Source organism: Lissotriton vulgaris, chromosome 12 (genome assembly GCF_964263255.1).
Source record: "Lissotriton vulgaris chromosome 12, aLisVul1.2, whole genome shotgun sequence".
Classification (NCBI taxonomy): domain Eukaryota; kingdom Metazoa; phylum Chordata; class Amphibia; order Caudata; family Salamandridae; genus Lissotriton; species Lissotriton vulgaris.
In genome coordinates, this window is record NC_141700.1 from 542,255,572 (window position 1) to 542,279,492 (window position 23,921).

Here is a 23,921-nt window from a genome sequence, read left to right on the forward strand (position 1 = left end):
TGATGGAACTCTCCCATCCGGACTCCTATGATGTCGGGGTTCTGGCGGACCCTTTGAACGAACGGCTCCATATAGAGAGCGAAGAGCAGAGGGGACAGCGGGCACCCCAGTCTCGTGCCACGCTCTATTGGAAAGTGCCGAGAGCTACCTCCGTTCACCCGGACTACCGCAGATGGGAAACGGTAGCAGTTGAAAATCAGGTGCCGGAACTTCTCGCCGACCCCAAACTTGCCCAGGACCTTTTCCAAATAGGGCCAGTGCACCCTGTCAAACGCCTTTTCCGCGTCAATGGAGAGGAGCATGCGTTCCCCGGGGATCCTCGAGGCCTTCTCAAGGACATGAGTCACTCTCTTCGTGTTGTCCACAGTCTGCCTGCCTGGTACAAAGCCAGCCTGATCTGAGTCGACCATGCCCGGGAGATGAAGCGCCAGACGTGCCGCCAGAACGCTAGTGAAAACCTTCAGGTCTGTGTTCAAAAGTGAGCTCGGGCGGTAGGACCCGCAAGCAGTCTGATCCTTGCCCGGTTTCGGGATCACAGAGACCGTAGCCTGAAGAAATTCAGGGGGAATGGCACCCGGCTTCGAGAATGTATTGAAAAGACGCGTCAAAAGAGGCGCAAGCTCCTGGCAGAAGGTCTTGTAGAAGAGAGGGATAAAACCATCGGGTCCCGGGGCCTTACCAGTCTTGAGCCGGGAGATCGCCGTAACCACCTCCTCAATCCGGATCTCCCGCTCCAGATATTGGGCCTGATCCGGCGTCAGCGACGGGAGCGACACCGAGTCTAGATAGTCCGTTTCAGTCTGTGCGTAGGGGGCCTCGCCAGCGCAGAGGTCTGCGTAGTAGTGATTTGCCCGTCCTCCGTGACCGACCCCCCGGTAGGGGTAACTAGTTCCTTCACCCTGTGCTGTTGGTGCTGCACCCTGAGCTTGTGCGCCAGGAGCCGGCCGCACCTGTCCCCACCGGTGTAATACTTGTGTTTCAAGCGAAGCACCGCGTACTCCGCTCTATCTGTGTCAAGAGCTGATAGGAGTTTCCTGGCGGCCTTCAATTGCCTCCAGACTCGGGGGGCGCCCGTTCTGTGATGTACCTGTTCCAGCTCCCGCACCCGTCGAGTAAGCTCATCCCTTATGAGCTGGCGATCCTTGTTCTCCGCCGAGGAGATAGCGATAAATTCGCCACGGAGCACAGCCTTCAGGGCAGCCCATTGCGTTGCGCGGGTAGTGTCGCCGTTGTCGTTTACGCTTTGAAAGTCCGTTATGGCCGCGCGGATCTGTTGCACCGTCGATCGCCTATGCAGCAACGTATCCCGAAGACGCCAGACCCCCCTCGAACGAGCCACTGGAGGCAGACGGAAGGTGCCCTCCACCGGTGCATGGTCGGAAAGAGAGAGGACCCCCATGTCAGCATTTGAGGCCAGCTCGAGCATCGGGCACGTCACTAGAAGATGGTCCAGCCTCGCGTAGGACTTGTGGGCATGGGAGAAATAGGAGTATGCACAAGTCGCGGGGTGGAGGCGGCGCCACATGTCGTGCATATCAAGCTCCCCCAGTCGGGTACGAACCGAGCCCGAAAGCTCCTCCAACTGGTGGCGCCGCTGCACAGACCTGTCCAGGGTCGCATCAAAAACCACATTCAAGTCCCCCCCAGTATAATGTGCCTGTCAGGAGTGGATGCCACGTCTTCCAGCGCCCTGTGCAGAAATTGGTCCTGACGGTCATTGGGGCCGTATATGGAGCCTACAGTAAACACCAAGCCCCCCGCCTTAATCCTATATGCCAGGAGTCTCCCCTTTTTCTCCGCTACCTTTTGCAAAACCTCCCCTCTGAACCCTCTTGAGAACAAAAGCGCTACACCTGCTGTTTTAGAGGCACTGGAAGAAAAGAGTTGCGTGGGGAACTTGGGGGTGCGCATTCTGGAACAGTCCTTGGCTAGCAGGTGGGTCTCCTGCAGTAGGCAGATGTCGGCCTGGGAATTCTCTAACAGGGACAGGACAGCCCGCCGTTTAACCGGATTATTCAGCCCCTTTACATTCAGAGTAACAACTTTAAGGGCCATCACGGAGGGGAACACCAGAGACGCTCATGAAGGCGGGCAAGGCCCACCGGGCAAAACTCAAAGGCCACAGTAAGAGACATCATCTCACAGCGAAAGCAAACTTCCCAACGGCACAGTACAGTTCCCAAACCCCAAAACACCTCAACTTTCCCCCAACCCCCCTCTCCCCAGCGAACCCCCAAACTCGAAACTACCCCCAACAACTCCCGTTCCTCCCCCCCGCTCCCCAAGCCATTCAAAAGCGTCATTGTCCCAGTCCGGTCCTTATCGGACAAGGCCGTGGAGAGTCGATCAAGTGGACGTCCAGCCACCACCACAAGCACCCCCGCCCCCCCTACCCCTCGAACCCCCGCACCTGCAATGCTGAAAAGCTAATGTAGACTCCCCCCGGAGTAAGTTCAGGCCGTCAAGGCCACATCGCTGTTCGTCTTCGCCCTGGAGGCCTCCTGGATGGCGCTCGACATGTCTGCTCGAATCGTGGGCGAGTCAGGCCTCGCAGGCGGCGGGGATCGCCTCTCTCCGACCTGTTGCCAGCCGTCTCTAGTGCTTCGCCTGCGGCGAGGTGCCGGGGTGTCCATATCCGAGGCCGTGATCCCCAATACTCCGCAGACATCCTGGAGGGACCGAAGCTGATGCAATGTTCCATTCCACCGGAAAATCAATCGGAAGGGGTGCCCCCACGAATACTGCGTTTCGTGCTCCCGAAGGAAGTCCGTGGCAATCTTAAATGTTTTCCTCTTCTGCAACGTGATCGTGGATAAGTCCTGATATAGAGCCACCGGGTGATCTCTGAAGCGGAAAGGCTGCTACCGCCGCGCCTCATGGAGAATTCGCTCCTTCAAGGGGAAGTCCGGCAAAAAGGCCAATATGCCCGGGGGGGGGGGGGGGGGGCGCCGAGGCCCTGCGAGGACGGCCAACCCTGTGCGCCCTGTCGATACGTAGTTGGAAGTCCTCAGACTCTCCCAGGATTTCGCGGAATAGGGCTCCTAGGTAGGCGGCCACGTCCTCACCCTCTTCGTTGGCCGGAACACCCCGGACCCTGATGTTGTTCCGCCTGGACCGGTTTTCAAGGTCCTCGGCGTGGGCCTGTAGCTCGATCTGTTGTTCCCGCAGCCGTAGGACCTCCTGCTGCAAGTGGGTGATCTCCTCGTCCCTGGAATGACCAGCCGCCTCCACAGTGTTAACTCGCTCCCCCAGGGAGTCAACTTCTCTTCGGACTTCCCGGACCTCTCCGGCCACCTCCTGCTTTAAAGTCTGAAAATTCCCCCTTAAGGAGCTAAACAGGGACTCCAGGAACGACCGGGTCACTGGGGGCTCTCCGTCGTCAGCGCCCCTGGAGTTGGTCGGGGGGCTCGGGGCAGGCTGGCTCCCGCCGCTGCGTAGGGCACCGCGCCCCAACATGTCCGGCAAAGTCCGATCGCCTCTCCTCTGCCCCCTGGCATTCGACATCTTGGATAGGCGGGACCGCCGATGTCCACAGTTCGGCGAGCAGGTGCCGCAGGCCGCGGCAGCCAAGCAGCAGAGGCTGGCTGGTCCCTCAATCGCTGTCAAGGGGGCACTGCAGCCCAGAGGCCCCGGTCAAGGCCGGGCGTCTGCTCCAAGTCCTTCAAAATGGCCGCCCGTTACAGGCAATGGGGCCAACGCCCAGGAATCGAGGCCGACTCCCGTCACAGGAACACATACAGGGCGTGCAGCCAAAGGGCAGGCTCGCAGGGCGCGAGGCAACCAGGGCCGGCTCGTCGGGATGTGCAAACACGCTGGAGGCACGACCTCACTCCGTTGCGGCCAAGGGGGGACCGGAGCAGCAACGTGGGGTAGGCCTTCTCGAGCCCCGGGCTTGCGTAGCTGCCGTAGGCCGGCCACGTCTCCGCTGCCACCGTCTATTCAACTCCGCTCCGTCGGCGAAGGCCGCTCCGGCACCCACCCAGGCGCCGTGTCACAAGCACGTCGGCAGGCCACTCGCAGTCGCTGGATCACCTCGCCGGAATACAGTGCCTGAAAACCTCGCGGCTCTCGGGTCCCCGCAGGTCTCTCAGCGGCCACCGCCTCGATCGGCTCCCGAACGGAACCACCGCCGCGGCGGGACAACTGGGGCTCACCGACTGCTCTGCACCACCACAGGGATCACCAGGTGTGGTAGCCGCCCGATCTGGGGGAGATCAGCGGCCGTAAGCGGTGCAGGGTTTCCAGGGGCTCGGGAGCTCTCGGCAAGTGCGTCCTCTCAGCCCGCCATCTTGGCCACGCCCCCTTGGATCAGTCTTTAGACCGAAGGGTGGTCTAGTCATGGAGCACAAGAAACTAGCTCATGGCCTCCTGAAATAACTAATATGAATTTTTTTGCAGTCCTCTAAGCCTTATCTTCGGCCATTGTGATAAAAAAATCATGATATGCAACACAACTACCTCTGTGGGATGCTAACACCTCTCCAGCAACCATGCATACATCCAGCCCATCTGGACCAGTACCTTAATATTGATGATCAAGATTCTCTGATGAACAAGCATTGGCAAAGCCAATAGGTCTCAACTATGTAAGAGCTATTCGCTTTGCCTATATGATTTAGTCATGTTGTACACTAACGTGGCTTCTGTTCAGCATGGCTAAAAGTAAGTGATGTAAAGAGTGGCGTGAATTAGAGTAGACTGTTATGGAATGGGGTAGAGGGAGTAGAGTGTCGTCGTGTGGTAGGGCTTGGAGTTGAGTGGCATAGAGTAAAAGAGAGTCATAGAGTGGAGTGGCATAAAGTGAAGCAGTGTAGTAGAGTGAAATGGCATAGAGTGGAGAAGAGTGTTGTAGAGTGGAGTTGAGTTGCATAGTGTAATGGCATAGAGAGGCATTTGGTGGCATGGCGTGGAGTTAAGTTTTGTGTCGTAGGATAGAGTGGAGTAAAGTGGCATGGAGTGGAGGAAGTTACATAGAGTGTGGTAGTGCCGCAAAGTGGAGTACAATGTTGTAGAGAGGAGTGGCTACGTTGTAGAGTAGAGTGCCATAGAGTGCAGTAGAGTTTAATGGAGTGGAGCATCGTAGATGGGGGTATCGTAGCGTAGAATATTGTAGAGCGGCCTAGAGTGCATTGCCATATAGTGCAATGTTGCAGAGTAGATTAGTGTAGAGTAGAGTAGAGCAGAGTAGTGGCATAGCTTAGATTTCAGGGGCTTAGAGTAGATTGTTTCAGAGTAGAGAGAAATGGCGTACAGTGGAGTGATGCAGGGTAGAGTGCAGTGGCATAGACTAGTGGCGTAGAATGCACTGGCGTGGAGTGGTACAGAGTTGAGTGCATTGGCTTAGAGTGCAGTGACGTAGAGTGGTGCAGAGTAGAATAATGTTGCATACAGTGGAGTGGTGCAGGGTAGAGTGGAGGGGGTTGCAGGATAGAATGCAGAGGTGTAGAGTGGAGTTGTGTAGAGTGCAGTGACAGAGTTCATTGGCATAGAGTGCAGTAGAATGGCATAGAGTTGAGTGCTGCAACATAGAGTTCAGTGGCATAGAGTGCTGTGGTGCAGATTAGAGTGGCCTAGAGTGCAGCCTTGCAATGTAGTGTTGTAGAGTGCACTGGCGTAGAGTACATTGGTGTAGAGTAAATATGTGCAGAGTAGAGTGGCGCAGCTTAGAAGTCAGTGGCATAGAGTAGATTGTTTCAGATTAGAGTGAAGTGGCGTAGAGTGGAGTGGTGCACAGTAGATTACAGTGGCGTAGAGTGCAGTGCTATAGGGTGAACTGATGCAGAGTGTAGTGGCGTAGATTGCAGTACAGTAGTATAGAGTAGAGTAAAATAGGGTGCAGTGTTGCATGATAGAGTGGCTGAGTAGTGCGGAAAGTTCCGTTTTGCAGAGTAGAGTGCTGTAGAGTGCAGTGGTGTAGTGTAGAGTGCATTGGTGGAGTGCATTGTTGTAGAGTGCGGTAGAGCGATGATGCAGAGAACAATGGTGCAGAGAAGAATACAGTGGTTTAGAGTTCACTGATGTAGAGTCAGTGGTGTAGAGTGGCATATTGTCAGTGGTGTAGAGTGCTGCAGAGCAGTGTATAGCGGCATACAATGTAGTGGTGCGTGGAGTGGCGCAGGATAGATTGCAGTGGCTTAGAGTGAAATGGTACAGAATGGAATAGAGTGCAGTGGCGTTGAATACATTGTTCCAGAGTAGAGTGAAGTGGCATAAAGAAGAGTGGCTTCGAGTGCAGTGTTGTAGAGTGAAGTGGTGCAGAGTAGATTAGAGTGTCTTCATGTGGATTGGCGTAGAGTGTAGTGGCATAACGTTCAGTAGAGTGGTGTAGAGTAGAGGGTAGTGGCATAGAGTGCAGTGCTGCTGAGTAGAGTGGTGGAGAGTGCATAGGCGTTAGGATACAGAATAGACTGAAGTAGCGCAGAGTGACGTAGACTTCAGTGGCAGAGAGTGCAATGTTGAAGAGTAGATGGTCCTAGAGTTCAGTGGTTTATAGTAGAGTGGTGTAGTGTGCATGACGTACAGTGCAGTGGTGAAGACTAAAGTGGCTTAGAGCGCAGTGACATAGAGTGCAGTGACTTGGAGTGCAGTGTTGTGTGTAGTGACACAGAGTCCAGTGGTGCAGAATAGTTTGGCATACACTATGCTTGTTTTGAGTAAAGTACTGTAAAGTGCTGTAACATAGAATAAAATGGCATAGAGTGCAGTGGAATAGAGAGGTGCTTGCAGAGTAGAGTGGCGCAGAGTGAAGAGGTGCAGTGTAGAGCACAGTGGTGTGAAGTGGCACAGTGTGAAGTGGCACAGAACACAGTAGCGTTGCATGTAGTGGTTACAGGCGAGTGAAGTGGCATAGAGTGTTGTGCAGCATAGATTGCAGTGGTGTCGAATGGAGTGATGTACTGTTGAGTACAATGGCGTAGAGTGCAGTAGTGAGCAATGGCGTAGAGTTCAGTGTTGCAAAGTAGAGTGCAGTGATGCAGTGTGGATTGGCATAGAGTGCATTGGTTTTGATTAAAGTGGTGTAAAGTATATTGGTGTAGAGCGCGCAGTGGCATGAAATTCATTGGTGCAGAGTGGAGTGGTGCAGCATAGATTGGGGAGGCCTAGAGTGTATTTGCATACAGTGCTCTGCCGTAGAGTCGAGTTGTACAAAGTATAGTGCATTAGCATAGGGTACAGTGGAGTGGCCTCGACTGGAGTGGTGTTGAGTGCCATGGCGAAGAGTGCATTGGCGCATACATAGTAGAGTATAGTGGGGTAGAGTGCATTAGCATAGAGTAGAGCAGGGCAGAGTAGAGTAGAGTGGAGTGGGGTAAAGTGGAGTATGCATCGTGTGGTAGCGAACTATCATTCTAGACAACACAACTTCAATTGAAATGAGCAATACATTTGCACAGACATTCAGTTTTACTGATACAACTATACAGCGCACAAACAATGTGTGGAGATGTCATCACCTAGTTTATTGATTTGTTTTGATCGTATTAAAATATTTGTTTTCACAACACTTCAGAGTTCCCCCAAAATATGCTTCAGTTGTGCTTTCCTAATTCTGTTGTATTCAGCAATATCTGCACAAATGATTTACAGACATTTACATTTTGTTGTGTGCTAGAAACAACATTGTACAGCCTTCTTCCAGCACACCCAGAGTAGCCACATGATTGTCACATAAATCCTCTCACTTTGAAGCCAGAGAATGAAAAGTAAATTCCAAGCTCCCTTGGAATAAGGAGCCTGACATTTTACTTCTACCTTTGAATGCACAGCAAATGTGGCAAGATAAGAACCATATTTAAAGACCTGTTTACAGAAAGCGAGTAATGGTGAATACAGTAAGTAGGTTATGGGCCACAAAAGGGATGATCACAAGCTGAACAGCCTAAAACAAATAAAGACAGCAAATACAACGCAAACAAATGTGAGTTACAAAACACAGAGCCAATGGTAAGCAATGGGCGTAATCCATTCCCAGGAAGCTTTCCAAATGTCCCAAGTTGTCGTTATCAAACCTGACAGCTTTGCTGTCTGGTCTGCTTCGACCTTAAAAATGTTGAGTACTCCAATGACCGTCACTTGCCATCTTTCCCTGAAATCCACACAACCATATATTTCAGCAGGGAAGAGGTGTGGCGCTGCGGCCAGGGCGACTGACTCCGGAATCTGGGCATCCCGGCTCAATCCCCGGCACCGGAGGCAAATTAGCCCAGCACCATGTGACTCTGGCCAATAGCTTGCTTAATCTTCCCGACGGCCCCCAGCGCCTAGAGACCCTTACGGGTGATTGTTCACTTTACAAATGTGGATTATTATAACATAACATCCTTCAACAGGGGGAAAAGGCTCTGCCTGGTGATTAGTCAGAATAGGCTCAAACGGGGGTTGAAGGATTATGATATTTAAGAAAGTTCTTGAAGCACTTTTTTTTAGTTAAACTTGTACAAGTCTACTGAAAATGTAACTAAGGCACAAAAACTACTGCTCCGTTAACCCCTCTAAAAGGGCACATACTCATGTGTTTTGTCTTGCATAATGTTAAAGAGGTAATGATATAAGTAACGTAGTGTTTGAATAGTGTGTTTTAAGTGCACACAACATTAATGTCTATATTCGTCAAATGGCTTGACTAGCATATTTCCAGTATGGTATGAATAACAAACGTTAGCAAGTTTACTATACAAAAAAATATATAAATCTCTATATCTATGTATTTATTTATTACCTACTGGCTGTCGCTAGTAAGTAGTTCTAGTTGGGGTCTAGTTTCCTTAGTCAAGTCAAGTCAGAAGCATTTGTATTGCGCACATATCACATCCAAAGAGTCTCATGGCGCTTGCAGACGGCTCTGACAGGAGAGTAGGAGAGCTTAGTTTGCAAAAAGCCATGTCTTCAGCTTCTTACGAAAGCAGCTGTGTTCAGGGATAATGCGGAGGTCACAAGGCATTTTATTCCATGAGGCGGGGGCAAGAAAAGAGAACGTGCAACCTCCATTTCTGAATGTATGTATTCCAAGAGATGTAAGCAGAGGCTTTGAGCTAGATCGGAGTTCTCTTTGAGGCTGATACCATGTTAACTTTTGAGACCAGTATTTTCGACCATTTCCGTGCATATGTTTGTGGATTAAACATAGCTTTTTGAACAGGATTCGCTTTTTTACCGGGAGCCAGTGAAGGCTCTTCAAACAGGGGGCTGATGAAGATCTTCGTGGTTGAGAACCAGCCGAGCTGCAGTGTTCTGAAGAACCTGGAGTCTAGTCAGATGGTACTCATTAGTGGCTAGTAGGGACGCATTCCCATAGTCCATTCTATTTATGATTAAACCCTGAGCTAGGGGTTTCCGAGCCTCCGCTGGGATCCACTTGAAGACCTTTCTAAGGCTGCGCATAAGTCCACAAGTCCATTAAGTGACCCTCCTGACTCGCTCAGAGGCGGTCGCTCTCCACGCTCCCTGGACCCTGGTATCGTAGCGCTATTACGCTCAATCTGTTACTTTCTGCTATCAGCTGATTTGCGCATCGCTCGCTCTGCCTGGATTTCCTTTGTAAAATTGTAAATTGTTTGTGCTTGTTTTCCTAGATCGTAGCGCTGCATTGTTGTAACCTTGCTCTCATTGCCCATACTATTATTAGGAGCTGCCTGGTACGATCAGTGAAGCACATTGCATCCCACTGATCGCACTGCTTGATAACTCATCTGTGCCCGATTGTGCCTCTGCCCATTACAACATCGCCCTGTTTCGCTTTTGATTTTCAGCCATTTTGTTGTTGTTGTGCATCGTAGCCCGGCCCTCCGCCCGCCCCTGCCTCCCAGCTGCTCCTCCCTCCCACAGATAGTGGTAGTTCGTGCCGTCCCTGCCTGCCCTGTGACCCTCCTGACTCGCTCAGAGGCGGTCGCTCCCTACGCTCCCTAGACCCTGGTATCGTAGCGCTATTACGCTCCATCTGTTACTTTCTGCTATCAGCTGATTTGCACATCGCTCTCTCTGCCTGGATTTCCTTTGTAAAATTGTAAATTGTTTGTGCTTGTTTATCTAGATTGTAGCGCTGCATTGTTGTAACCTTGCTCTCATTGCCCATACTATTATTAGGAGCTGCCTGGTACGATCAGTGAAGCACATTGCATCCCACTGATCGCACTGCTTGATAACTCATCTCTGCCCGATTGTGCCTCTGCCCATTACAACATCGCCATGTTTCGCTTTTGATTTTCAGCCATTTTGTTGTTGTTGTGCATCGTAGCCCGGCCCTCCGCCCTGCCCCCGTCTCCCAGCTGCTCCTCCCTCGCCCCACCCCCCTCCACTATCCACTTATGACAGATGCATTTGCGCGCAGCGGTCGCGCCCCATGTGCGCCAAAGGTGCGCCAAAGGTAAGCCCGTCTATGTTCGTCCGCGCCTGAACAGCGCCCAGCGCCAGACCCCCTGGCCCCCGTAATTCCCATTCCACCCGCATTACTTATGACGCCGCTACCCTCTCAGCCCTTAACCCCGGCCAACTCCCAAATTGCTACCATGCCGCCCCAGGTCACACCCACGGACCCTTCGCCTGCCACTCCTGCAAGTTCGACTGCATCAGGAACCACACCAAATCCACTAACTCCAAACAAAACTCCGACACTAACCACCTAAAGTGCATCCTGATCAACACCCGCTCAGTCCACAGACACTCCATTGAACTTTGGAACCTACTCGACACTACATCGCCGGACGTCGCCTTACTTACAGAAACATGGATGAACGCCTCATCAGCGCCAGACATCGCCATAGCCATCCTGGACACCTACAAGATTATCCGAAAAGATCGCACCAACCAAACAGGAGGAGGCATCGTCATCGTCCATAAGAACACCATCCGCATCACGACCAGTTCCGACGACAACCTCGCTTCCGCTGAACACATCCACTTCCATATTCACACCGACCACAAAACCACAATCAGAGGCACCCTCATCTACAGACCGCCAGTACCCCGCACACAATTCAGCGAAGACATCGCTGACTTCATCAGCCCACATGCCCTTCCCTCGGAGAATTACATTCTACTGGGAGACCTCAACTTTCACCTGGAAAAGAACAACAGCAACACCTCCACCCTTCTGGATAACCTGGCCAATCTAGGACTCAAACAACTTGTAGACACCCCCACCCACTACGCCGGACACACGCTCGACCCTATCTTCACCTCCAGCAAGCACATCTCCTTCGATCACACCACAGCTCTCCATTGGACGGATCACAGCTGCGTTCACTTCAACTACAAAAATTCCGCGACCCACAACCACCCACTACCTATTTCGCGAAGAAATTGGAACAGAATCACCACTGAACAACTCTTCACATCACTTCACTAAACCCCCCCCACCAAATCATCGGACCCAAACCAAGCAGCCACTAACCTCACCCAATGGATCACCCAGAGCGCCAACGAACTTGCTCCCTTGAAAAACCATCTGATCAATCAAGGTAGCAAGAAAGCCCCCTGGTTCAACGATGACCTTAAGAAATCCAAGAAGTTCTGTTGTACTCTCGAGAAAACCTGGAGAAAAAAACCCAACCAATGATAACCTAACCACCTTCAAGAACGCCACCCGCAAACACCACCAACTTATCCAATCCACCAAGAAATCAGCACTCAAGGATCGACTTCACAACAATGCCCAAAACAGCAAGGAACTATTCAACATCGTCAAAGAATTCACTAACCCCAACGCCGGCACCGACGACAATTCCCCCTCCCAAGACCTCTGCGACTCTCTATCCTCATTCTTCCACAACAAAATCGCCGAAATACATAACAGCTTTGAAAATCAGGCCGAAGACCTGTCCACTCCACCCATCTCCGATCCAACACCGCCCTCTAACAACCTTTGCGCCTGGAACCCAATCACCACCGAAGACACCATCCGCCTGATTAACTCCATCCACTCAGGATCGCCAACCGACCCATGTCCCCACCACATTTTCAACAAAGCAGGCTCCATCATTGCACCCCATCTCCGCGATGTCATCAATTGCTCCTTCAACTCCGCTACCTTCCCGGAAATCTGGAAACATGCCGAACTCAGCGCCCTTCTGACGAAACCCACAGCAGACCCCACCGAACTTAAGAACTACCGCCCCATCTCGCTCCTCCCATTCCCCGCCAAAGTCATTGAGAAAGCCGTCAATAGTCAGCTAGCCGCCTTCCTCGAATCCAACAAATCCCTCGACCCTTCACAATCCGGCTTCCGAGCCAAACACAGCACCGAAACCGCCCTCATCGCAGCAACAGACGACATCCGAACACTACTGGACAACGGAGAAACAGTTGCCCTCATCCTACTTGACCTCTCCGCAGCCTTCGACACAGTCTGTCATAGCACCCTTATACAACGCCTCAGCAACGTCGGAATACAAGGAAAAGCACTGGAATGGATCATATCGTTCCTTGCCGGAAGAACCCAGAGAGTCCTGCCTCCCCCCCTTCAAATCAGAGGCCACTGAAGTCATCTGCGGTGTACCACAAGGATCATCACTCAGTCCCACCCTCTTCAACGTATACACGAGTCCCCTTGCATCCATCACACGCCAACACAACCTCAACATCATCTCCTACGCAGACGAGACCCAGCTGATCCTCTCGCTCACCAAAGACCCGAACACCGCCAAAACCAACCTACACGAAGGAATGAAGGAAGTAGCCGAGTGGATGAAGAACAGCCTTTAAAACTGAACTCGGACAAAATGGAAGTCCTCATCTTAGGCTCATCCCCCTCAGCCTGGGATGACTCTTGGTGGCCACCAGCCCTGGGAACCGCACCCACACCAACGGATCACGCACGCAACCTGGGCTTCATCCTGGACTCCTCCCTCTCGATGACCAGACAAGCCAATGCCGTCTCATCATCCTGCTTCAACATCCTACGCATGCTCAAAAAAGTCTTCCGCTGGATCCCCACTGAAACAAGAAAGACCGTCACCCACGCACTGGTCACCAGCCGACTGGATTACAGAAACACTCTCTATGCCGGAACCACAGCCAAACTACAGAAAAAACTCCAACGCATCCAAAACGCATCAGCCAGACTCATACTGGACATCCCTCGTCAAGCTCACATCTCCGGCCACCTGAAAGATCTCCACTGGCTACCCGTCAACAAGAGAATAATGTTCCGTCTCCTCACCCACGCACACAAAGCCCTCTATGACCTAGGACCCGAATGCCTCAACACGAGACTCTCCTTCTAGACCCCCACCCGCCAACTTCGATCTTCCAATCAAGCCCTCGCCGCAATTCCGCGCATCCACAGATCCACCATGGGGGGAAGATCCTTCTCCTACTTAGCGGCCAAGACCTGGAACTCTCTCCCCACCCACCTCCACCTTACTCAGAACCACCTCTCCTTCAGAAAGCAACTAAAAACTTGAATATTCGATAAGTAAATGCATCCGCCTCCCCAAGCGCCTTGAGACCCTCTGGGTGAGTAGTGCGCTATATAAATCTCTGAACTTGAACAAAGCAAGTTCCTACGATATGATTAATTTGGTTTCTTATGGACAGTTTGTTGTCCAAATAGAAACCCAAATTCCGCACTGATTCTTTGGGCGTTGGACAGTTGCCCACCAGTCATGTGCCCAGTGTTCTGCGGCCTTGCCAAAGAGCATTATTTCTGATTTGCTGCCATTTAGCTGCAAATGGTTGGTGTTCATCCATTTATCAACCTCAATCACACAATTTTTAAAACGCTGTCTTGTCTCATTAGGCTCCGGATCCAGAGTGATTAAAATATGTGTGTCGTCTGCATAAGACAAAACATCAAAGCCAAAGGCTCTGATCACTCTGGCCAGGGGTGTCATATAGACATTAAAAAGTGTAGAGCTTAAAATAGAGCCCTGGGGGACACCCATCTTAACATGTCTTTTACCTGTTATATTTTTGACAATTTGAACAGCGGTTGTACGATCAGATAAATAGCTAGTGAGCCATTTTAGGGCATTGCCTCCGACACCAATATCCCAAAGCCGTTGAATTAAGATGCGATGGGAGATGGTGTCACATGCCGCAGACAGGGTTTAGAAAAAGGTTTTTTTGTTTTGCCAATAACTTTGGTTCTCTTACACAAATCTTCACAACATTTACAAAACTATTACGCACCTCGGTGAGTTCAGCTGCTGGCTTGAAAGTTTTAGCGTGACTTCTCAAGCAGGGGCGGAGAAAGGGGGTGGGGTCCCAAAATGCTTTTTCCCATGATAATTCCAATAGGGCTTTTAGACTCCACTACAGCCCTAACCGCTGAACGGAATTACTACACATATGGCAGAAAGCTAGATTTTGGGCCAGAAAGTGTGTTTTCTTTGTGATTTGCTGTAAATCCGTTCAGTAGTTTTTGAGATCTTAAAGGAAAACCACATTTGTATATCTAGGGTTGCAGATCCTCTCTGAATAGCATGCCGCGCTACGCGAATCCACGCACCAACAGTAATGATTTGATGGGTGCAATATAGTAGTCTGTGAGGGACCCCTGATGAGCAAGGAAATGCCCACAAAAAGATTTTCTCCACATGCGATGAGTCTCAAACCTGTCGCAATGCTCAGCAAGGCCCCCCTCACACAACCACTGAGACACTAATGCACCCGTCTAGAGACCAACTCAGACACATATGTACCTGCTCACTTACTTACACACATGTAACCACTCCCAGACCCTCTCAGAGACTCGTGCAGCCAATCACAGACCCTCTCAGAGAATCTCACACCCACTCAGACACTCATGCAGCCCCTCATAGACCCATACAGCCACACTCAAATGTAACAGGGACATCATAGTTCTAAAATAACATTTAAAAAAACCTTAGAAATTGATTAAAAAAAGTAAAGGTTACAGACACGTTCTAGGTCGGAAATAACATTAAAAAAATGTAGATATTCACTGAAAAAAACAAAGATTAGAGGGTCTCCATAGTTAGGAAATAAAATGAAAAAAAACGTTAGAAATTCACAAAAAAAACAAAGATTACACTGCTTATGACTTCACATATTACATAATTCATGATATGGTCGGTGACATCACTGACGACATCTCAAATGACATCACTGATGACATCCACACAACCACTCACATACCCATACACAGACCAATACAAGTACTCACACAACCACTTACTCAACGGTACAGCCACTAACACACCCCCTCGCTCACCTATACGGGCACTCACACACCCTCACACACCCTCTCACTCACCCTCCCATACAGCTACTCATATAACCAGTCACTCACTTATATAGCCACACACTAATCCATACAACTACTCACACACCCACATATTTACCTATACAGCCACTCGCACACCCTGTCAACACAGCCACTCATTCACCCATACAACCACTTAGACACACACACTCACTTACACAGCCACTTACATGCCATTCACACATCCATGAAAATGCACCCACATTTGTTTACTCACCCATACAGCCATTCACACAGAATAACACTCCAATACAGCCACTCTCACAATAGCTCAATTAACCAAACACCCATTCAATCATCCATAAAGCCACTTACACACCCAGTCCTACAGCCATTCAAATACCCACCCACTCACTCATTTATACAGTCACTCACTCATTTATACAGTCACTCACACACCCACTCATCTACCCATAGAGCCACTCACTCACCCCTACAGTTACTGACATACCCACTCACTCACTAATGCAGCTGCTCAGTCACTCACTCACCCATACAGCTACTTACACAGACCCACTCACACATCTATACAGCCACTCGCACACCTATACAGACACCCACTCACACACACACACCCATACACAGTCACTCACATGATATACAATAGAAATAGTATCACTCATTAGTTGTACACCTAGTATACTAATGTAACTTTTCTAATAGACTGTTATATATGTTTAACAAACATAAACTCTTTGAAAACTCTTGCACTCACTGGCTGATGTCATGAGTGATGTCACTGACCATGTCATGAGTGATGTAGTATGTGAGGTCATTGCATGGGCTTAAGTTAGAGTTAGCTCAGGTAACTATAAGTGCTGAATTTCTCTGGTTTTGTAGGAGTGAAATGTGAGCCTAACTATAACATCCCTGTAACCATTCTATTTTTTACAGTGGATTTGTAAGTTTAAAAAAAAATCTATTTCCTAACTATAATGTCGATGTAACCATTGTTTTTTCAGTGAACACACACACACACACACACACACACACACAACTGCAGTATGAAACTTTGTTTAACACAAACAGCGACCCGTGAATTGTAGAAACTTTTTAAGGGTTTTATGTGAAATGTGGGTTAATCGTAAGGATAGCTCACAATAAACGTGTTGTTCTAAATATTTTAGCATTGGGTTACATTTATTTTAGCTGATGTGGTCGCGCTCTCTCGTTGTGAATATGTATATGTGTATATATATGTATGTATATGTATATGTATATATATTTATATCTTTTGAAGCACACAATCAAAACATGCACAGGTCAGAGCACGCCGATCATTATATTAATTTTCTCGTTGAAGCAGACTGGCGGCTTCTGTCACAAGAGATTACATCTGCTGATAAAAAATAACATTTGTGCGGTACTATAATCTTTATTATGTATGTATGTTTTCTTTTTTTCTCATTCTGGCTGTTTAACAGCAGAACGCCTGAGGTCAGAGTTCACGTTTGTTTAGCTTTGCCTTCTGCTGCTTTTCAACCTAGACAAGTGAACCTTTGCCTACTGCCTGTCTCAGTTGTTTTTCATCACAGCTACAGTGTGTACTGAAATACTTCTTTCTAGGAGTGTCATTTTTTAATTAAGATTTGCTTCTCCTCCTCCTGAACAGCCGGCGCTTATGTTGCACTGACACTTTTGGGCCCCCCTCCTCCGTCTCTTGGGGTGTCTGGGTTACCTCAAGAATTTGGCGCCTCCGGGATCCACCGGAGAGCTCAATCGTCTCCACCGCCACCTCCTCCGCCTCCGCTGCCCCCACCACAGCGGATCACAGGACCCAAACCACTACAGGTAATACAGGCTTTTGATTGGCAGCTTGTCTTGTGGTATTTTTTAAAGGAGACACTGCCCGCACCTGGAACATAGTTAAGAAGAGCATCTAGCTAATGTCAATGAAAATATACTGTTTTTTATGAACTGCATGCTTTCCTTCTACATTGGCCACACTGACACTCTGGTGGAATGCAGTTGTCTAAAGGTCTCTGCACAGTATAACGATTTTGATACTAATGCATGTCCTCCTATGTGACAGTTAAGTGCTTACCTTCTTAGATTGCATATATTCTTTTCGTTTTTTTTGCAACATATAGAAACCTCATTTTACACAAAAAGTATAATTCAGCCATTTAGTATATCCATTTTGCATAGGCCAAAAAGAAAAGTGTTAACTGTTGAGAAGGCCATGTTCGAGTCGAAAAAAGCATTTATTATCTAATTGTTATCCTATCAGCCATCGAAAAAAAATCACCCTCCAGGGACTTACTCTTGGGTGAAGACTGGTCTTGAGAGGTCTGATGTGGCCTACCTTTACCTCCAGTCTCAGCAATAGTGGGGCCTGGCTTCCTGCCAGCAGTGGTGCAGCCCATTGAGAGTCCTGTCTGAGACAGTGCTGCTTTGAAACTGACAATAGGACTCGTGCTAAAGGAAGTTATATGCTGTGACACATCTAAATGTAGAAAGTGGTCACTGCATTTGAAATGATTGAAGAGACATCTCAATACAACCGTATGTCATCCAGCCCACGTCATTTTAAGTAACTTTGCCCTGTTAAGGAATTAGTTGCGACTCAGACAGTACAGTTGCTGAAAGGGATAAACTCCGGGAGCCCCGAGCTAACAGCACAAGGCATGTTATACTATTTGGGGGGGAAACTTCATGGAGAGTTCCATAATGAGAAATAATTAGGAAATAGAAGCAACAGTTTCTTCTTTCCAAGGTTGTGCAGTCCCTGCTGCCTCATGTTTGGAAAAGAAAGCGGAGTTCTTAGAGAATAAATTAGGTCAACAAATATCCGATTTCTGGGTGTAGCCCCAAAGTCTCAAGGAAAAGGGATCAAAAGAGTAGGGCAGAGAAGTTATGAACAAGAGTTTTGAGGACTGAATCATTTCCTATAATGCAAAGGTGAATAGGGTGCACTACTTAAACACTAGGGCCCAAAAAAATCTGTGCAAAGGTGAGGAGTTTATTATTATTTTAATGGATGCTACCTAAAAATACATTGTTTTGTATCTAATCTGTATTAAAACGTTTAGAATATAGATTCAGTTGAATACTAATGTTTCTGATGTGTATTTCTAACCGCAGATTCCTCACACTGTGACTCTCCCCAGTCACATGACTGGAAAACGTACTGCAAATGATTCTGTGCAATAGCAGGTGGCATCTTTGGCCAGTGTCACAACTCTAACCCTCACAAAAAATGTATTGTGTGCCTGTATCTCAGCCCAAGGGTTGACTTACAATGCCGCTATGTTGTCTAAATGATACTGTACATCGGTGGGTAACCCCTTCTTTACGACATTATTAAATAACGCAGCACTCCTCCTTTTGCTTCCCAACCTTGGCCTACTTCTAGAATCCTTTTCGCTTTCATCCTGTTGAGGAATTGGGCGTGGTCCTCATTTGGCTGCATTGATTGATCCACGAGAGACCCAATGTCTAGCCTATCAGGTTGCCTTTTCTTCAGCTGATCCCAGAATACTGCCCAAACCAAGTTAAATGGAGACCCATCACATCTTGTATCAGTAAGGGTGCAATTCTTATTGCCAGGGCCCCCAGTTAGTTTTTCAGAGGTCCTAATCCATTTCAATGCACCCTCTGTAAGTGGTGGTAACAACCTTTTGAGCTTTTACTTTTCCATTTGTGGCCAGGGAACTTAATGACCCTTATGTATCATGGGCCTCTGATGTACGGGGGCAAAGGGATGTTGTGGATTATGCTTTCTGATATACTTTTACAATACGCTCAGACTGTTGCATATGCGGATCCCAGTCTAGATCTCCCTCATCATAGAGGATCAAATCCACAGCATTAGATGTATATCAAAGGACTCTTCTCTTTGCCATGAGCTCATCTGCAGGGCTAGGCCTTCAAGTTCACCCTGCTAAGTTATCTGTATAGGGTATGACATTATACCAACTGTTTTTTCCTTGGACAACCATCTCATTGGGAGAGAGGTAATTGCAGCGTGAAGCTGATTGAACACTAAGCTGTTGTACTGGTTTGTCACGTAGCGTCAATTCCCCTGTAACCTCACAAGATCTTTTCTGGGATATGGCTGGCCATGCGTTCCGTGAAACCATAACTGCTCGGCCTCTGTCGGTCAGGGTTTCCTAATATTAGAGAAAACACCCTACTCTTCTTCTCTAGTTGTCTTTAAAAACATTAGTGTGACTGGACAACCCCACTGATCTATCTCTCTGGTCAAGATCGAAGAGGGGCCTTTCTCGTGTGCTAATTTTGTAGATGAGGCTTCTAGCCTCCTGAGATAAAAGTATTTCACCCATGTCATATGCTTACCTATGTACTGAATCTATTCTGCCTGTCATCCTCCCTAAATTTTCCTGAAATCGTTCTGATATATTATTGCGATGTCTTTCTCTCCCTGCATCTCTCTCATCTTTTCTATCTTTACTTCGTGACAACCTTTTCCGAATGTTCTCTTGTGCAATTATAACGCTGCCTTTCTCCTTTTGCCAAGGTGGCAAACCATTCTGAATATTTTTAAAGTCCTCATCTTTTTCTCGACGTACTGACCATTAGGCCATACCAACAGCCCTATCTATTTTGATTAGATTTTTGAATTTATAAAGCGCAGCAGTTACCCGAGGGCATCAAGGCGCTGTAGTCTATATAATAATTCCACCTTGTTTCAGCTGCATCTTTCTGTTGTGGGGTGGACAACTGCTCTTTGACTACTCTTCCTGTAATGTCTCTTTTTTTGTAACAAATGTGACGTTGCTGGTGAGCTATATGACCGATCGTCATCATCTCCTGGACCCTCGCCTTCGTCTTTAACCTCTTGGGGTGAGACCTGATCCAAATGTAATGTGAATTGTGCTTCCAATTGTCTGGAGAACTGAGACTCACCAGCCCTTGTTTGTTGTTTGAGAGTACTTGTGTGTTTTGGCCTTGATGTCTGTAGGGCAACACTGGGGGGTACCTTCGGAGATAGTGGAGGAGCCACAACCTCTGCATTCTCAAATCCCACTGCAGCTTCCTGTAACTGTTGATGGATAAATACTGGCTACCTTGTTTTAGGGTCATATGGAGGTGGGGGAGCAGACAGGGTACAAGATGTGTTGGTATTTAAAGAGTTTTCAGGCTTCTCACAAAAGACTTGCAATAAGGCTAAGACGACTTCTTAATTCTGTAACTTAACTCCTGTATATTTACTTTTAATGTACGTGGTAGTATGTTCTAATATTTTATCATCAAATCTCCCTTCTTTTGGCCAGGGTTACATGTGTTTCTGGCAGCCTTAAACCACTCTTTACAATATTTATATAACCTATTCTGATCTACAGGAAAGGTTTTTTTCCATATGTTCTAGGAGAGTCTCCATAGTGTCCGTATTTCTAGCAACTTCTTAATAGTAATTTTGAGCATTTTATCTATTTACTTGATGTTTTACCTATTTAAAACTTCCTTTCCCGAAGTTTTACACTATCCTTAAAAAGATAGGGAATCTGTCAATGTATTTCTTAGTTATACATTGCGTATCATAACATTATATAACCACATTATCCTGTAGCCACATTTCTAGTTACATGTACATACAGACATTCATCACCAACATATTTAAAATGTAAACACTTTAACTATTTAAAATCAATCCCACTATTTTCACTCTAAATTATTATACTAGGTCAGTAGCCCTTGGTCACTTCCATCCGAACTCATAGGGAGTACAACCTTCAAATCATGCACCTTGTAGGCCATGGAGTGATTTTCAGACATTAGGTTTGGGTAGTATTCAGTTCTCACTGGAGGCAAAGTTTAACGATATCTGCCTTTTAGCCATAAGATCTGAGAGCCATTCCACCAAGGCCAAGGCTGCTCCTATTGCCTTGGTACCAGAGGTGTCTGAACTTGATATATGCCAGGCTGCATTGTGGAAGTTGGTGCATGTGTTTGTGGAGCACTACTATCTTGAAAGTGGGTTCAGGAAGGGCACTTTACCTGCTTAGATCTGCAAGACTTTTTGATTTGCATCCACTGCACAGTACCCCCCACCCGTTGCAAAGTACTGCTTTGTTATCTTTTCTATGGTGATCTATCTGCGGGTTGAAGCATTCATCAGAACAAGACGTTACTTAACGTCGGTAATGCTTTTTCTGGTGGAAACTCTTATCAAACTGCAGATTCCTCATTGCCCTCCTCCTCCCTGTTCGACGGTATCGACGGTAGGGAACCAGACGCTATGAGGCTTCAAGGCTGAGCTGGCCTCCAGCCACAAACTGTTATACACAAACAAGCCACCCGAGTGAATCTTTTGAAATTTTTACCTAATCTAACACATTATACAATATGCTCATGTTACTTTAGGCTGCTCCTAAATATACACAGAAATGTGACCGGATGTCCCCATACACCACCATTTGCCATGCTTCACCATTGGACTCCCCACGTTCTTCTGAAACCCGGTTCGATAAAGAGCGGGCCTGCACCCTAAAGTCAGAGAGGCACTTCTATCTAAGTACGGACCCGTGAAAACAATAAATTAAAAACCAATGTAATACACCGATCTGGTACTTTAGAAAACTCCACATTTCTGACATATTCATACTGCAAATTTTCAAAATGGTCCAGGTCGCTCTGGTGCACCTACGTGCCTCATGGATTTGGAGTGAACAGTTTTTCTTCCACTGGTGGGTCCTCCCCTTGTGAGAACGGACCCCATTCATCCACATCTAGTTCCACATCCCTTGAGGGTTACTTCTGCATCAGTGCCAGTTCTGGAGGCTCCGGTACTGGATCACACTTTAACTTTATTGACTGATCCGGAGCCGACATCAATGAGGATGCACCCCATTTCATGCTGTTACAGAACTGAGGGACACCCTCAGGTTTAGGATGCCTTTCCTCCCCGTGTTCTGCCTAAAACATCTGAATCCTATATGTAGGAGAGTAGGATCTGCTTACTATGTTTACCCCCACTTTTTGCTGTGTTTCACAGATTTATCGACTTAAGTCTGGCTGGGACCCTGCTAACCAGGACCCCAGCCTAGCTGCTTCCTCTCTAAATTGATTGCATGTACATTAGTTACACTTCAGATTGGTTACTGGGTCTCCCTTATGAGTCCCTAGTATATGGTTCCTTAGGTACCAAGGGCATAAATACCCCAGAGGTCTACCAGGGGCTGAAGCATGTATTATGCCACTCCTGGGTAGCCTTCCAAAATGGCACCACAGGTCTGCTACTGCAGCCTGGGTAAGGTGGTACTTGTAACCCTTACTTAGATATAGTATATCTATCTCTATCTCTCTATCTCTCTATCTCTCTATCTCTCTATCTCTCTATCTCTCTATCTCTCTATCTCTCTATCTCTCTATCTCTCTATCTCTATCTCTCTATCTCTATCTCTATCTCTATCTCTCTCTCTCTATCTCTCTCTATCTCTCTATCTCTCTATCTCTCTATCTCTCTATCTCTATCTCTATCTCTATCTCTCTATCTCTATCTCTATCTCTATCTCTATCTCTATCTCTCTATCTCTCTATCTATCTCTATCTATCTCTATCTATCTCTCTATCTCTCTATCTCTATCTCTCTATCTCTCTATCTCTCTATCTATCTCTATCTATCTCTCTATCTCTCTATCTCTCTATCTCTCTATCTCTATCTCTCTATCTCTCTATCTCTATCTCTCTATCTATCTATCTCTATCTCTATCTATCTCTCTATCTATCTCTCTATCTCTCTCTATCTCTCTATCTCTCTATCTTTCTATCTCTCTATCTCTCTATCTCTATCTCTATCTCTCTATCTCTATCTCTATCTCTATCTCTATCTCTATCTCTATCTCTATCTCTATCTCTCTATCTCTATCTCTCTTATCTCTCTATCTCTCTATCTCTCTCTCTATCTCTCTATCTCTATCTCTCTCTCTCTCTCTCTCTCTATCTCTATCTCTATCTCTATCTCTATCTCTATCTCTATCTCTATCTCTATCTCTATCTCTATCTCTATCTCTCTCTCTCTCTCTCTCTCTCTCTCTCTCTCTCTCTCTCTCTCCTCTCTCTCTTCTCTCTCTCTCTCTCTATCTCTATCTCTATCTCTATCTCTATCTCTATCTCTATCTCTATCTCTCTCTATCTCTCTCTCTCTATCTCTCTATCTCTATCTCTCTATCTCTCTATCTCTCTATCTCTATCTCTCTATTCTCTATCTCTCTATCTCTATCTCTATCTCTATCTCTCTATCTCTATCTCTATCTCTCTATCTCTATCTCTATCTCTCTATCTCTATCTCTCTATCTCTATCTCTATCTCTCTCTATCTCTATCTCTCTCTATCTCTCTCTCTCTCTCTCTCTATCTCTCTATCTCTATCTCTCTATCTCTATCTCTCTATCTCTCTATCTCTATCTCTCTATCTCTATCTCTCTCTATCTCTCTCTCTCTATCTCTCTATCTCTCTATCTCTCATCTCTATCTCTCTATCTCTCTATCTCTATCTCTCTCTATCTCTATCTCTATCTCTATCTCTATCTCTATCTCTATCTCTATCTCTATCTCTCTATCTCTATCTCTATCTCTCTATCTCTATCTCTATCTCTATCTCTCTATCTCTCTCTCTTCTCTCTCTCTCTCTCTCTCTCTATCTCTCTATCTCTCTCTCTATCTCTCTCTATCTCTCTATCTCTATCTCTCCTACTCTTCTATCTCTCTATCTCATATCTCTCTATCTCTCTATC

General features: G+C 47.4%; 1 protein-coding gene across 2 annotated transcripts in view; it reads left to right on the plus strand.

Annotated features, from left to right (window-relative positions):
* ARHGEF11 (Rho guanine nucleotide exchange factor 11) overlaps positions 1 to 23,921 on the plus strand; it is a 1,046,032-nt gene that overhangs the window by 305,616 nt on the left and 716,495 nt on the right. For both annotated transcript variants that reach the window (XM_086945337.1, XM_086945338.1), the window contains exon 6: positions 16,836 to 17,014. In XM_086945337.1, the coding sequence (XP_086801463.1) occupies positions 16,836 to 17,014 (179 nt within the window). The remainder of the gene's footprint in view (positions 1 to 16,835; positions 17,015 to 23,921) is intronic.